This window comes from Aedes aegypti, chromosome 1, assembly GCF_002204515.2.
Source record: "Aedes aegypti strain LVP_AGWG chromosome 1, AaegL5.0 Primary Assembly, whole genome shotgun sequence".
NCBI classification, from domain to species: domain Eukaryota; kingdom Metazoa; phylum Arthropoda; class Insecta; order Diptera; family Culicidae; genus Aedes; species Aedes aegypti.
Window position 1 is genome coordinate 58,225,096 of NC_035107.1, and position 13,675 is coordinate 58,238,770.

A 13,675-nucleotide genomic window follows, 5' to 3' on the forward strand; every position below is an offset into this window, starting at 1 on the left:
CAAAACACAAAGCAGCAGCAGCATCAATACCATCAGGCGTTGCGCTGCCAACGGTTCACACACTGCTTGACTGTTTTTGTCTCTCCACTATGACCGTTTTCGGGCAGGCATTCCAAGGTGAATGATTGAAAAAAGTGTTAAATCATTCAATCGCTAATATTTCGCTAGTGTTTTCAACTAATTGAAATCTATTAGCTCTAACAGAAAGAGCGCAATCATTCCGTTGCGATACATATAAACAGGTTCAATTTCATGCTACCTTTATCGAGCAAAAATGCAAAACCCCGAAAACCGCAAAAATCGTGTCACCACTGTGCTCGAGTCATTTCGCATTCGGGGTTGAAAAACGTTGCGAAGAAGAAGATTACAGTTTTGAAGAGCCGTGACATTTTTTTGTTTTGAACGGTTATGGTTTGCTTTGGATTTTGATGGTCGGGTAGAAAGATGTAAATGTAGAGGCGGTAAATGTTTGTTCCAGTATTTTTCTCATCACTGCTTACAACATACCGTGCGAGCTCCATATTATAGACAGTTCCATATTCTGAACAGTTTACGACAAACTTAATGATTTCAATCTTCTAATCCAATTGTTTGCACAAAAACTTATGTAACTTACATCAGTTACATATTTTCTTATCGTATATCCGAGGCACAGATTTATTTTGGCAATATTTCACCCGATTTGATGAAAAATAAAGGTCGGACTTTGCCAAACGTGGAAAAAACATGGCCGCTAAGCCTGTGCACTAAGACGCCGGTCAAAACATTTGCTTCATTTTGGGTTGACAATATAATCAAATTCCATTCGTAGCTGCTGGAAACTGATCGGTGAGAATATATCCTTACACGGAGAAAATGAAGTACTCAAAAGTGAGTTCATTCCACTCAATTCCGGGGGTTCGTGCGTTAACCTAATTTTGAGTTGATGGGGTAGAAGTTGTTTTCATTTGCAGCCATGCGAAAAAATACCTACTGGCTAAGTTCTCTCCACTCAACCGGCAGATCAAATAACTCAACTTCCAGTACTATGCCACTTACTCAAATTTGAGGTAACGCACAAAGGTTCGGTTTTTGGGTTGTTTGGCTCTTCGCTCTCTGACAACAATAGAAGGAGCGAATAAATAGGGAAAGAAAAATAACTCAAAAGTAAGTTAAAAAATACTCAAATATGGGTTTTCCGTTTTCTCCGTGTATATTATTTACAAATATTTGGAGCTACTGCGTGCAATCTCTAATTAATCAAGTGTTCATAGACCGGCACCAAATGTTGTTGATTGATCCTTATTATGAACAGATATGAGCCTCCTTACGTGCCATAAATTCCTTTGTTCTTTTGACTTTTACTGTGCGCCGCGTGTTGGTGCTGTCTCGCTCTTTCTCACAGGCAACTTGAAAACAGGGCGCACAGTAAAAGTCAAACGTTTTATGACATGCATAGGCTCATGTCGCGGCAAAAAAGAATCACCGTTCACGACCCGTGGAAGCTGGAGAGAACTATTATTACTATTTTCAGGAAGGGGTTTTCGACTAGAAGCACGGCAAGTCTATAGACCAATCCAATTGCCTGCGTAGTAGTGCAATGTTGACAAAATTTTCTTTGTTTGCTGTGAGAACTGCCACAACATTGCTTTTGTTTGCTGTGAGAAAGCAAACATAAACAAAATAGCTGCCAAGCATTCACTTCCTTGTTGGACTGACGTTGACCGAAAGCTCAAATGACGTCAAACAAACATCGATACGTTTTAATTCTGAGGAAATCGATTTGTGTAAGATTGATCGTGCGCTGGTGTTCGTGGCAGTTTACTTGTAGACTTCTATACGGAATTGCTGTCAGTATTCTATACTCCAAGGTGAAAAATCTGCTATACATAACCGTCCAGGAAAACCAATCATATTGTCGGAAGATCTTCTTCTTCTTTCTGGCGTTACGTCCCAACTGGGACAAAGCCTGCTTCTCAGATTAGTGTTCTTATGAGCACTTCCACAGTTATTAACTGAGAGCTTTCTTTGCCGATTGACCATTTTTGCATTCGTGTGGCAGGTACGAAGATACTCTATGCCCTGGGAATCGAGAAAATTTCCTTTACGAAAAGATCCTCGACCAGCGGGATTCGAACCCACGACCCTCAGCATGGTCATGCTGAATAGCTGCGCGTTTACCGCTACGGCTATCTGGGTCGGAAGAAGATGAGGATCGCATATCGGATTATATAGTCCGGTCAGCTGAATCTGGCTTCCCCATCGGCACAAGCCGCTTAAGAATATCGGTAGGTCAGTGCATGGTTCTTTCCGGAAAATCAAGTGACTTTCCAAATAACATTCCAGGAAGAAATTGGATTCAGTTTGGATTTGGAGTTTGGACTCACCGACATCCGGATATTTAGAGACGGATCCCGATCTAAACAGCAAAGAAAGCGATCAGGTCCGCTAGGTCCGCTAAAAAGGCCTGGAGAAGGAGAATTGCTAATCCAGCTTTTTACGCTAGCTATAAAACGACAGGGGGTGATTAGATTTTGCCATTTATTTGCTACTGATTTTATAGTTTGGTCTAAGTAGGCTGTAATTTGAGATTGTTGATTCGACTGTCAATAATTTTCACTCGTGCTTCCACAGCATTTGTTTTGCAGCTAAGTTTCATTCGAATATAAATTCTTGAAAATTCACCATTTATTAACAACTATTATTGTACAATTTTAGGCATAATCAAAAATCCTGAAGCTTGTAGAAAGATCAAATATGGCAGAGCCAAAGGCACAATATTCTACCAATAGAGACAGTGTTGTTTCATCGTTATGTCTATTTGCCATCTCGACTTTTTTGCTACCACGGACAGCTGTCTTGATATAACTAAAAAAAATCGCATTCAAACCACAAGACTTGCAAATTAAATTGTAAGAAAAAACATAGAAAAAATCGTAAATACACAATCCAGGTGGTCAAAACCTGGTCTATCTCAATTTACACCTATATTATAAGCAGCGACACACATTGGTTATTCTTATATTACGTGTCTTTTACCACGTCAAATTCGATGATTTCCGGGCATAGGCCTTTTCATATGCTTTTCCTTTTGCATTTCCATTTGCGTTGCACAGAAATGTGATTGTTCGTATGTTGAGTACAAGGAAATACGCAAACGATGGTACGGAACCAAGCGGGAAATATCTCAGTAATAGCAGCTTAATAGGTATCAGACTGTTAAATTTATTATTAAATTATTAGAATAAAATAGTATTCCCGATTGGGGCTTACCGAGGAATTGTTCAGGTTAGGATGTAGAAAGATGAGGAAAGGTGTTATAAATTGCATTGCTAACAGGACCGCTTATTATTGCGAAATCGCATATAAAAGTGCGAGATAACGTCGGATCGGTCATCGGATCCGGAGTCATAATACGTCAATTGGATCCGGGTTCATTATATGTCTCAGTGAACAAACCAACTTAACATTTCGAGCGCATTAGTTCGAAAAAAAAATGCTGTCAGGAGTCGTCACGGCCGCGTTTATTTATTAATTTCAGTAAACACGATTAAGCACTCTTTTCACAGGCACAATTACAACCAAAACCCTTGTAGATGAGTTTTAACCAAACCTGAAAGAAAAGAACCATTAGGCTGTGAACCGTTTCACCAATTCGTTTAACTATTAGTTAAAATTTGACATTTCGATAGTTATTTTCCCCTCAAATGGTTAAATTGAACTTCACGGTCGACCCATTTGAGCTTTGACAGTCGAGTAGTTATTTCAGAACAAAGTTGACAGATGGTTAGTTATTCTCAAATTCACGGGAGCAGAAAATAACTTTCGAACTGTCAAGTTTAACCATGCTCCAGAGAAGGGTTATTTCTAACCTGAGGGGAAATAACTATCGATCTGTCAAATTTGAACTAAAAGTTAAACGAATGGATCAATGCATGAGTTTACTATGGACCAATGCACGAGTTCACTATTTGACGTTTTAGCGGTGCCGTGTTATTTATGTGGCCATGGTAACCCGTGAATTCGGCACCGCTCAAACGTCTAATTAGTGAACTCGTGCATCGGTCCATTCGACGTTTGAGCGGTGCCGTATTATTTACGTAACCATGGTATCGAGTGAATCTGGCACCGCTCTAACGTCAAATTAGTGACCTCGTGCATTGGTCCATAGGTGAAACCTGAGACGAGACTCGCGAAGACGGTCTTCTTTTTCTGTGATTGCTGAGTTTTTTTCTTATTCCACTTTGTGTTTATAACAATAGGGTCCTAAAGCCCTGTCCCAATTTTAGTGCCAAACGCTTAAGTTTAAGCCAAGAACACATGTTTACTCAATTTTCTAATGTTTTCCGTTGGTTTGAGCCCAAAAAACATTTTTTTGAGATTTTGTCACATCCTTTGGCTTAAACTCAAATTTTGGGTGTATTTTGTTTTCCGTGTCCCTTACGAAATGTCAGATAGGAACAACCCCAGTGGTCGAACTCCAACCCCTGTGGTGTTTTTGTCGACTAAGCGAACGTCAAACATGATCAAAAGTGTCAAGGTTCATTTATGGACCAAATTTTTAAATTAAAGTTAAAACATGATATAGCCATTATTTGAGCCGGAAAAATTGTCAAAGTTGTTACAGTAACATGCTCTTTCGTGTTCTTACATAAAAACAAGATTTCATTAAAAATTTTAGGACCCAATTATGCGCAATCCGTTCAAACCTTCACATGAACCTCTCAGCAAAAAATGTATGAGTTTGCATCACATCGAATCATAAATAGCCGTTTGAGTGTAATTTCATGCCAGCAAACGTAGCAGACATTAGAAATAATTAATCTTCTGCTTAGATTTATCAGCAACTTTGGAAAAAACTGCTCCGCTGACTGAGGTTTTTAATAACAATTTACTTTGAACATAATACTTTTCACTTTTTCAGCCATAAAAACGGTGGGCTGCATTTGACGTTTCGTGAGAGGGGAATCTAGGCTGCATATGACGTTGATATTTTTCCTCTTCGCGAGTCTCTCTCAGGGCGAAACGGTTCACAACCTTAGTATACAATAGGAAAATAGAAAATATATATTTTTTTTTTTTTCAATTTTCTCCAAACCCAGCTAACAACCTAAGACAACAACACAACAACATAAGCGTTTCTTTGACAACATAACAATAATCAAAAATCGCAAAGCTTACTGCGACCCAGCTATAAAAATTATAGTGTACGCAAGGGATGTCAGAAGGGGTGATTCAAAGTTTATAGCAAGCTAGCGTAAAAAGCTGGATAGATTGCCACTTTGTTGTAAACTGCTGTTGTAAACCATCAATAAATATCATTGCTTTTGTATGATACATATGGATTTATTGCTGTCTATAATTAGGAACACTTTTGTCCATTATTAGGAACAAGTACTTATTGACTGTTCAGAATAAGGAACATGGACACGGTTTTCAAAAATAAATCGTCTGACTCATCCCTTATGATTATGCAACCATTATCGAGCCCTAAGTTAAAATATATATTTAGCACATTCGATGGTAGTCAATACCGACGACTAAAAAGAAAACCTCTTGTTTTAATTAAACCGTTATCTTCAGATTTTCTTAAGCGTTCAGAATATGGTGCCGGCACGGTAGTGTGATTCACGTGGCGGCTTGATTTTACTCCTGATTTTAAATTCTGCAAAGTTAAACGTGTGCCATCTCGCTGAACAACAATGTGCGGATCTGGATGAAAGTTACATGTTAATTTGTTTTTCTTGACTAAATTCTTCACGACAACATGATCGCCAACATCTATATTAGAAGGTTTAGCCTTCCTCTTACAATCTGTATACTTCTTCCATGACGCTTTAGATTTTTCATCATTTCTCCTTGCTTATTCAACATCAATTTCACGATTTGATCTTGGAACTCTCCCTTACTCGATATTCCGTATCTCGATATCGAGTTAGAGAAACATACTAAACGTTTATTTTCATGGCTAACTCATGGTCCCTTGGATCGCAGTTGCACTTGTTTTGTGTTCTGTAAATCGATACCTCCATAACTCGATGGTCCCTTCAATATCGAGTTAGGGAGAGTTGACTGTATTATTAAATGAAAATTCAGAGAATGTAGCATCTAGTGAACATAGATATTAAGGATATATAATCTAGTAAGCACAGCATTTAAGGATATGGAAATAAATGACATTCTGTACTCAACCCTCTTCGTCATGGGCCCTTTTAGAATTGTTACGCGAGAAGTCTTAGAAAATTCGCATACAAATTTTAGAAATTCTAAGTAGAATTTTCAACGAATCCCAAAAACAATTTTTGGTAGGAGTGCCAAAGTAGTTGCTGACCTGGGGAAAACTTGTGGTGGAAAACTTCTCTCCTGGCATATACTCTGTAAATTCTGACGGCAATTCAATCAACTACTCTGCCATAAATATGTCCCGGGTTTCGGCCAAATTTTATTCAATACCTTTGCAATAAAATTTAAATAATTTCTGAAATTTTGTCAAAATTTTCGTCACTAAGTTCTCCAAAAATTAAGAATACAGAAAATCTGCCTTGCTGTTTTAGTTTAACTAGCTTTTTCAAATTGTTGTTTTTATAATCAGGGCCCAAAAATTAATGTCTATTTTATTGCAAAAAAGTGACTTGTTGCAAATAGTAACATTATAGTCGTGTCAAAAAAGTGACTTGCTACCAGCCCTGTGAAACGGAGATATCATCCATAAACAGAAGTAGATCACTGCAGTTATGCCATTATGATACTGAACGCTAGACAGAGGCAATACTTACGTGTTTTCTGAGACTTTTAATCCATCATGCACTGAATTTCTTTCATCGATTTATCAACACTGAATTCCATTGGTGGCGAATGATTGGTTTCTTAGATCATACTTTTTATTATTAAATATACACAGATGGAATCAATCCGTGCCTTACTGCGGCTTGGAACCACGGCCAAATCCTCCTCGCTAAAATTAAAAAAAGAAATAGGAAAGAAACGTTAGATCGTTCGATAGGTAAACACAATCTTCAAGAAACTTACGAATTCGACATCTCCGGCTCCGGCACCGACATCGCCCTTCTTGTCCGGGCCTCCGGCTTGCTGGGTGCGACGGTACGCCTGTCGGTCTTCGCCTCCCTTGGGGCCATCGGCAGACCGGGGTCCGGCAGCGGCACGGGCCCTCTGTGGTTCCGAACGGGCAGCGCGCTTCAGCGTCGACGGAACAATCTCCGGGGGCAGGTGCAGGTAGGACCGCAGATACTCAATACCCTCGTTGGTCAGGTACCAGTAGTAGTGGCGCCAGGCGAACTGCTCCTTCACGAAGTTCTTGGACTTCAGCGATTGCATCGTCTTGATGACGTGCAGGTTCGGGATGTTTTCCAGCTCCGGGTGCTTCGGGGCATAGAAATCCTTCTGGGCCACTAGGACTCCCTCTTTGAAGAGGTACTCGTAGATGGCGACGCGATGGGCTTTGGGCATAAACATCTGCCGGGGAAAACGCACAAGAACACAAAAATCATTTTAGATTTACCAATAAGTCACTTTATATGAAGGAAACATAAGAGGTTAGTGTAAATCTTCTTTGCCCAGCACTCAAATCGCTCTTCAATATTGACACTGTCACACAGGGGGAAAGGCACCCAATATCTTCTAACATCAGTTTTCACCGGGAAAACCCCAACATCCACCAGTCAAAATCACAGATTCACATCGAGCGCACTATCGGGCACAATTTTACACTAATCTCTCACAAATATCCTTCGATTTTTCACGGAAAATTCACAAAAAATCACCTTGCACGAAATGTGTTACAACAATTCCATACGATTGCCGGAAAGAGAAAGAGCGAAGGCGGCTGCCGTTTGACAACTGGTGACAGTTTTTGCTGTCATAACTGACAGATGGAACGCACCGAGCGGAGAAACGCAAAGTCCGTTTCCGGCGAGGTGGACAGTGGGATACGGTGGGTAGTAAAAATTGAAAGTGCTCGAAAATACTTCAGTATTGGTGGCGGAGAAATCAAACAAACACAATTCGGAATGTTTCGCGCACAATCCGGGTTTTCTTCGGGCAATGTGATCGTTTGAGCTAGTATATTGCTACATGAGATCTAAAAAAATGTTTCTCGCCATAGCACGTGCTCAAACGCACGTTTATTTTTGTGCGCTCATGGCAAGCTGATCTCATGCTCTTGATGTGAAGCGCGTATACATTAGACTTATTCATTATTTCAAAAATGTCTGGAAACTCCCCAGTCAACCAATACTTTAATATTACATGTCGAAATGAACTTCTGGTCAAAATTTCAGTCAATTTGGAGTAAATTTAGGTTTGCTTCAAATCAATTTTGTGTTTTTGGGTTATTTTCAAGCTTTAAAAAATCATAACTACCGAAAGGAACACCAAACCTTATCGGAAATACCTCTACACAGTAGTTTTTTCGAATTCCACGAACTTTTATCTAACACGGTTTTAATATTGGAGCAAGTTTTAACATAGTTTGGTTGAGGTTTGTGTCTCGAGGTTCTTGAAAATCTCTATTTTCGGGGAGTGTTTTCTCTGGAAAGCATACTTGTATGAAAACTTCAGATTTTAAATTTCCAGACATGATGACTATGCGCATCTAAAAGTCAATACCGTTTAAAGTTACCATTTATCTTACGAAAATAAATTGTAAAAAATAGAGAATTATGAAGCACATTTGTAAATCCGCTGTTAGTGAGCCAAAAGCACCATCGTGAGCTTCAAAGAACATAAAAAATGAACACGTTAGCACTGCCTTTTCTCAGTCGATGATGATGATTGTTTTCAAATCGTTCTAAATGGTCAGTGAAATGCGATCAAAACAATCATCAATTGGAAAGAAAAAGCAATGCTAACTTGTTCAATTTATTCATTCGTCGGTACATGTGTCACGCACGATTTAACTTTCATCAAGTTGCGATAATGTGCTCGCTTTTTGGGCATTTTTTGTAATTTATTCCCTCAAGCAACATGTAAGCAGTTGATGGTCAATGAATTCATAGGTTTATTATGTTTGATTCCCGTTGACTAGGGCTTGAAGAAATAATGTCAATGTGTGTTTTCTATACCATATATATTGAGAAAACTGTGATTTCTGGGTACTGTGGCGAACAAGTCTGGATCAAACAATGTTAAAACTCAATTTAATCTTATTAGCGTTTTCGACAAACTTTAACAGAATAAAATTAGCTTTCAAATAGCGGTAATAGCCAGTGGTTTTGATATTCCACATGACAGTTATGATTTTTCAAACATTGAAATAAGCACAAAAACACATTTTTAACTTGAAGCATACCGTAATCTTTATCAAATGACCAGACGATGTTCTTAGCATGAGAATTCAGAATATTACTTGACTGGAAGATTAACAGAGATTTTTTCAAATATGAACAGGTCTAGTATACATGACTCACGATATCTCATGCACAATAACAGAAATATTAAAATTAGAACGCTAGAGGCGCTGTTTTCTGCATACAATGGCTGTATTGTAGATGAACCTACCACAGTAGCCTTGATTTTTTATTGGCGCAGTCTACCGGTACTCAAAGTGTCAAATCGTTTGTTTTGTTTTTCTCATATTTTGAGGTTGAAAACGAAGTGAAGCGTGTAATCTGTGGAACAGCCAACGCCCATTCACAAATTTCATAAAGCTGAAAGGGGTGCGTGGGTATCCTTAAGATGTTACATCTCATAAAAAATTCGAAAAATATTCATACAAAATGCGTAACGAGGGGGTGAGTGGGTGTCAAAAATTACCATTTTTGGCGTTATGAAATTTGTGAATAAACCCTTAACAGAGCTCGGAACACAAACAACGATGGTATCCTGCAGTTGAACAAATCATTTAGGGCATATTCACAAATTTCATAACGCTGAAGGGGGTGGGTGGGTGTCCTCACGATGCCACATTGGAGAAATCCAAACCCAAAGGTGGAAAAAAATGATAACTTTCACAATAGAAAGATTAAAAGTAAGTTTTATAGCTCATTCGAAAGGAAATTTTCTCAGGAATCGATTGGTGATGGTTTCATGAATGTGGGGCCACTCTGGGATAAGCTATGGTGCCCGTTTTGCCCCAATTCCTTGAAAATTATAGATTTTCATGTTGTTTTGAGTAAAACTGTTTTATTGTGGAGATTATTTCCCATGAAATCCATCATTTCTGGTCCATTCAACAATGTTTCACAGAGAACGTTATAAAAAGATGGAAATTTAGGAGATTATGGGGCCAAATGTACAATGAAATATTTTTGAAGAGGAATTTTTGTTTAAAATTTTTTCAACGTTTTTTTATATTGAAATAAATTTTAAAATAGTTTAATAATCATGAATATAGGTTGCAGAAATAAGTTGTATTAAAATTTTCAGAATATGTATGCAAAATATTGTGAATAATTTACCTTCTTATATCACAAATTCCAAATATTTCCAAACGATGTGCGATAGTTTGGGTAAACGATATTGATCTAAATGATCGATTGCCGTTAGCCTCATTGATAGGAGATAGTGGGAGCATATAGTTTTTTGGCTATGTTTGCCCCAATTCCCCTAAAAACGAATTCTTTCATTATTATTGTACAGATATCTCCGAATTAAATTTATTATGTACTAAATTGTTTATTCAGAAGTTGATACAGTATTTAAATCCTAAAACATAGGAGATTATGGGGATCTTTTACACATAAATAAAAAAAAACAAATAAAAAAACTCAAAAATGGATCCATTAAGTAACCATCAGCAGTTTTTTTCTGATTGAAATAAATCACTCAGAATTAAATTAGTTACACAATCATACCTGAAGAAATTTCATGAGAATAAAATTGCGTGGAAGTGCCCAAGTAGCTCTGCCTGCACCCTACTACTGAAAAAGTAATCATAAACGAACATAGTCTTCCATATATTTCAATATGGCACATTTTGATTAAAGATGTAGTAGTTAATAATGCTTAATTCAAAATAAATTGACGCTTATATTGAGCTGTTCGGTCATCCAATCCGCATGGTTATTAAATTAATTAACTCATTACGCTTGGTAAAGATGGACAAATCATGGGTGAAATTATGAAAAAAATCCACGTGCTCGGCTGGGATTTGAACCCAGGACTCTTGTATGCTAGACGAGCGCTTTACCAACTAAGCTACCGAGCCCGTAAAGCGCTCGTCCAGCATACAAGAGTCCTGGGTTCAAATCCAAGCTGAGCTTGTATATTTTTTCATATTTTCACCCATAATTTGTCCATCTTTACCACGCGCAATGAGTTAATTAATTTAAATTTCTTCATGTTATGCATTTTAGAAGGCTCTTGAACATGCTTGAAATACAGTCAAACAAATGTAACCATAATTACTGTTTACAATATTAACAAAATGTGGTTCACCATGTTAACCAACAAGCAATCTGTTAACAGCAAATGTAGAGGCAACATAACAAACATAGTAACTATAAATAATACTAATGAAATGAATGATCGATTTTGCAAAAATCTAGAATTGAGCATTATTAACAACTGCATTATTACTTTTAAGATAACTTTTTCTGTAGTGTATGATGGCAATTGGGTCCTAAAGCCCTGTCCCAATTTAAGTGCCAAACGCTTAAGTTTAGGCCAAAAACACATGTTTACTCAATTTTCTAATGTTTTCCGTTGGTTTAAGCCCAAAAAAAGTTTTATTAGATTTTGTCATATCCTTTGGCTTAAACTCAAATTTTGGGTGTATTTTGTTTTCCGTGTCCCTTACGAAATGTCAGATAGGAACAACCCCAGTGGTCGAACTAAAACCCCTGTGGTGTTTTTGTCGACTAAGCGAACGTCAAACATGATCAAAAGTGTCAATGTTCATTTATGGACCAAATTTTTAAATTAAAGTTTAAACATGATATAGCCATTATTTGAGCGGGAAAAATTGCTAAAGTAATTACAGTAACATGCTTTTTCGTGTTATTAAATAAAAACAAGATTTCATTACAAATTTTAGGACCCAATTGGAATATTGAATACCAAATATCCATAAAAAGACAAAATTATTTCCCGAATAATTTCTTGTAAAATGCAATTTGACTCTCACGAAATTGCTACAGTAATGATTGAGTAACTAACCTGATCCTGAGTAATTTGTTGCAATCAGAAAAAACGGCTAATGATTTCTTGATAGATTCATTTTTGATTTTTTTATTTGGTTATTTTTTATTTATGTGTAATAGATCCCCAAAATCTCCTATGTTTTATGATTTAAATATTGTATCAGATACAGAATAAACAATTCAGTACACAATAATTTTGATTTGGGGAAAAAGTTGAATTAATTACGAAATAAATCGTGTTTAGGGGAATTGTGGCAAAAATACCCAAAAAAATATATGCTCCCACTATCTCCTATCAATGAGGCTAACGGCAATCGATCATTTAGATCAATATCGTTTACCCAAACCACAGACAAACAGACGTAACACTTAGAACAAATCTCGATCAAAATCATAGTCACGAGGACACGTGCGCCCAATGCTAAAATTATTGTATTTGGCCGACGGGCCAGCAGATGGCGGACAAAAACGATGCGAGCGCTGCGGGTGGCGGATTGGCCACCTACCATATTTTTGAATCGACCGTTAAAAAGGTGGTCGATGGATAATGATGAGAGTGTGACGTCTGTTTGTCTGTGCCCAAACTATCGCACATCGTTTGGAAATGTTTGGAATTTGTGATATAAGAAGGTAAATTATTCACAATATGTTGCATAGAGCATACATAATTATCATACATATTCTACAAATTTTACTACAACTTATTTCTGCAAGCTATATTCATGATTATTTGACTATTTTATTTATTAGAATTTATTTCAATAAAAAAACACGTTGAAAAAATTTAAAACAAAAATTCTTTTTCAAAAATATGTCATTGTACATTTGGCCCCATAATCCCCTAAATTTCCATCTTTTTATAACGTTCTCTGTGAAACATTGTTGAATGGACTAGAAATGATGGATTTCATGGGAAATAATTTCCACAATAAAACAGTTTTACTCAAAACAACATGAAAATTTAAAATTTTCATGGAATTGAGGCAAAACGGGCACCATAGATTATCCTAGAGTGGCCCCACATTCATGAAACCATCACCAATCGATTCCTGAGAAAATTTCCTTTCGAATGAGCTATAAAACTTATTTTTTATCTTTCTATTGTGAAAGTTATCAATTTTTTCCACCTTTGGGTTCGGAATTCCCCAATGTGCAATGTTACGGCTCATATGAAATTTGTAGAATGTTCATACAAATAGCGTTACGAAGGGGTGGGTGGGTGTCAAAAATGGTCATTTTCAGCGTTATGAAATTAATGAATGAGCCCTTATACAAGTTCAATTCGGTGCCGATGCTGCACTTTTCGTTTTCCCGTCATATAGTATTGAAATCGTTGCTTTAACGCTTATGTGCTGCAGGTTAAAATGTGTCGGGGGCAAGCATGGGAAACATTTACTCGAATATTGCGTTTCTCTCGCTCACTTCCACAAGCGGTCAAGAGCGAGATCGCCGTTTCTCCAACCAAGCGGAGTGTTTCAATTTCCAATGCGCTTTATTCTTGCTCGCCGAACGACAAGTTAGACAAAAACGGCAACAGAATGATTCACTATACCAACTCCTTGTGCCGAAGGCATCCGATTGCTGTAGTGAATGATTCT

At 37.4% G+C, this 13,675-nt stretch overlaps 1 protein-coding gene and 1 long non-coding RNA gene across 2 annotated transcripts; one reads left to right on the forward strand and one right to left on the reverse strand.

The window, feature by feature from the left end:
- Positions 1-2,122: 2,122 nt before the first annotated feature.
- On the forward strand, positions 2,123-3,571 carry LOC110674423. Its single transcript, XR_002498850.1, has 2 exons — positions 2,123-2,267; positions 2,326-3,571. It is a non-coding gene; the product is annotated as an uncharacterized LOC110674423 (long non-coding RNA).
- A 3,248-nt stretch (positions 3,572-6,819) lies between these two features.
- LOC5573413 (40S ribosomal protein S10b) lies at positions 6,820-7,893 on the reverse strand. Its single transcript, XM_001654537.2, has 3 exons — positions 7,761-7,893; positions 7,009-7,452; positions 6,820-6,934 (listed from the first exon to the last, which is right to left on the reverse strand). The coding sequence occupies exons 2-3, from the start codon at positions 7,450-7,452 to the stop codon at positions 6,899-6,901; spliced, it is 480 nt and encodes a 159-aa protein (XP_001654587.1). The 5' UTR covers positions 7,761-7,893; the 3' UTR covers positions 6,820-6,898.
- Positions 7,894-13,675: the final 5,782 nt, after the last annotated feature.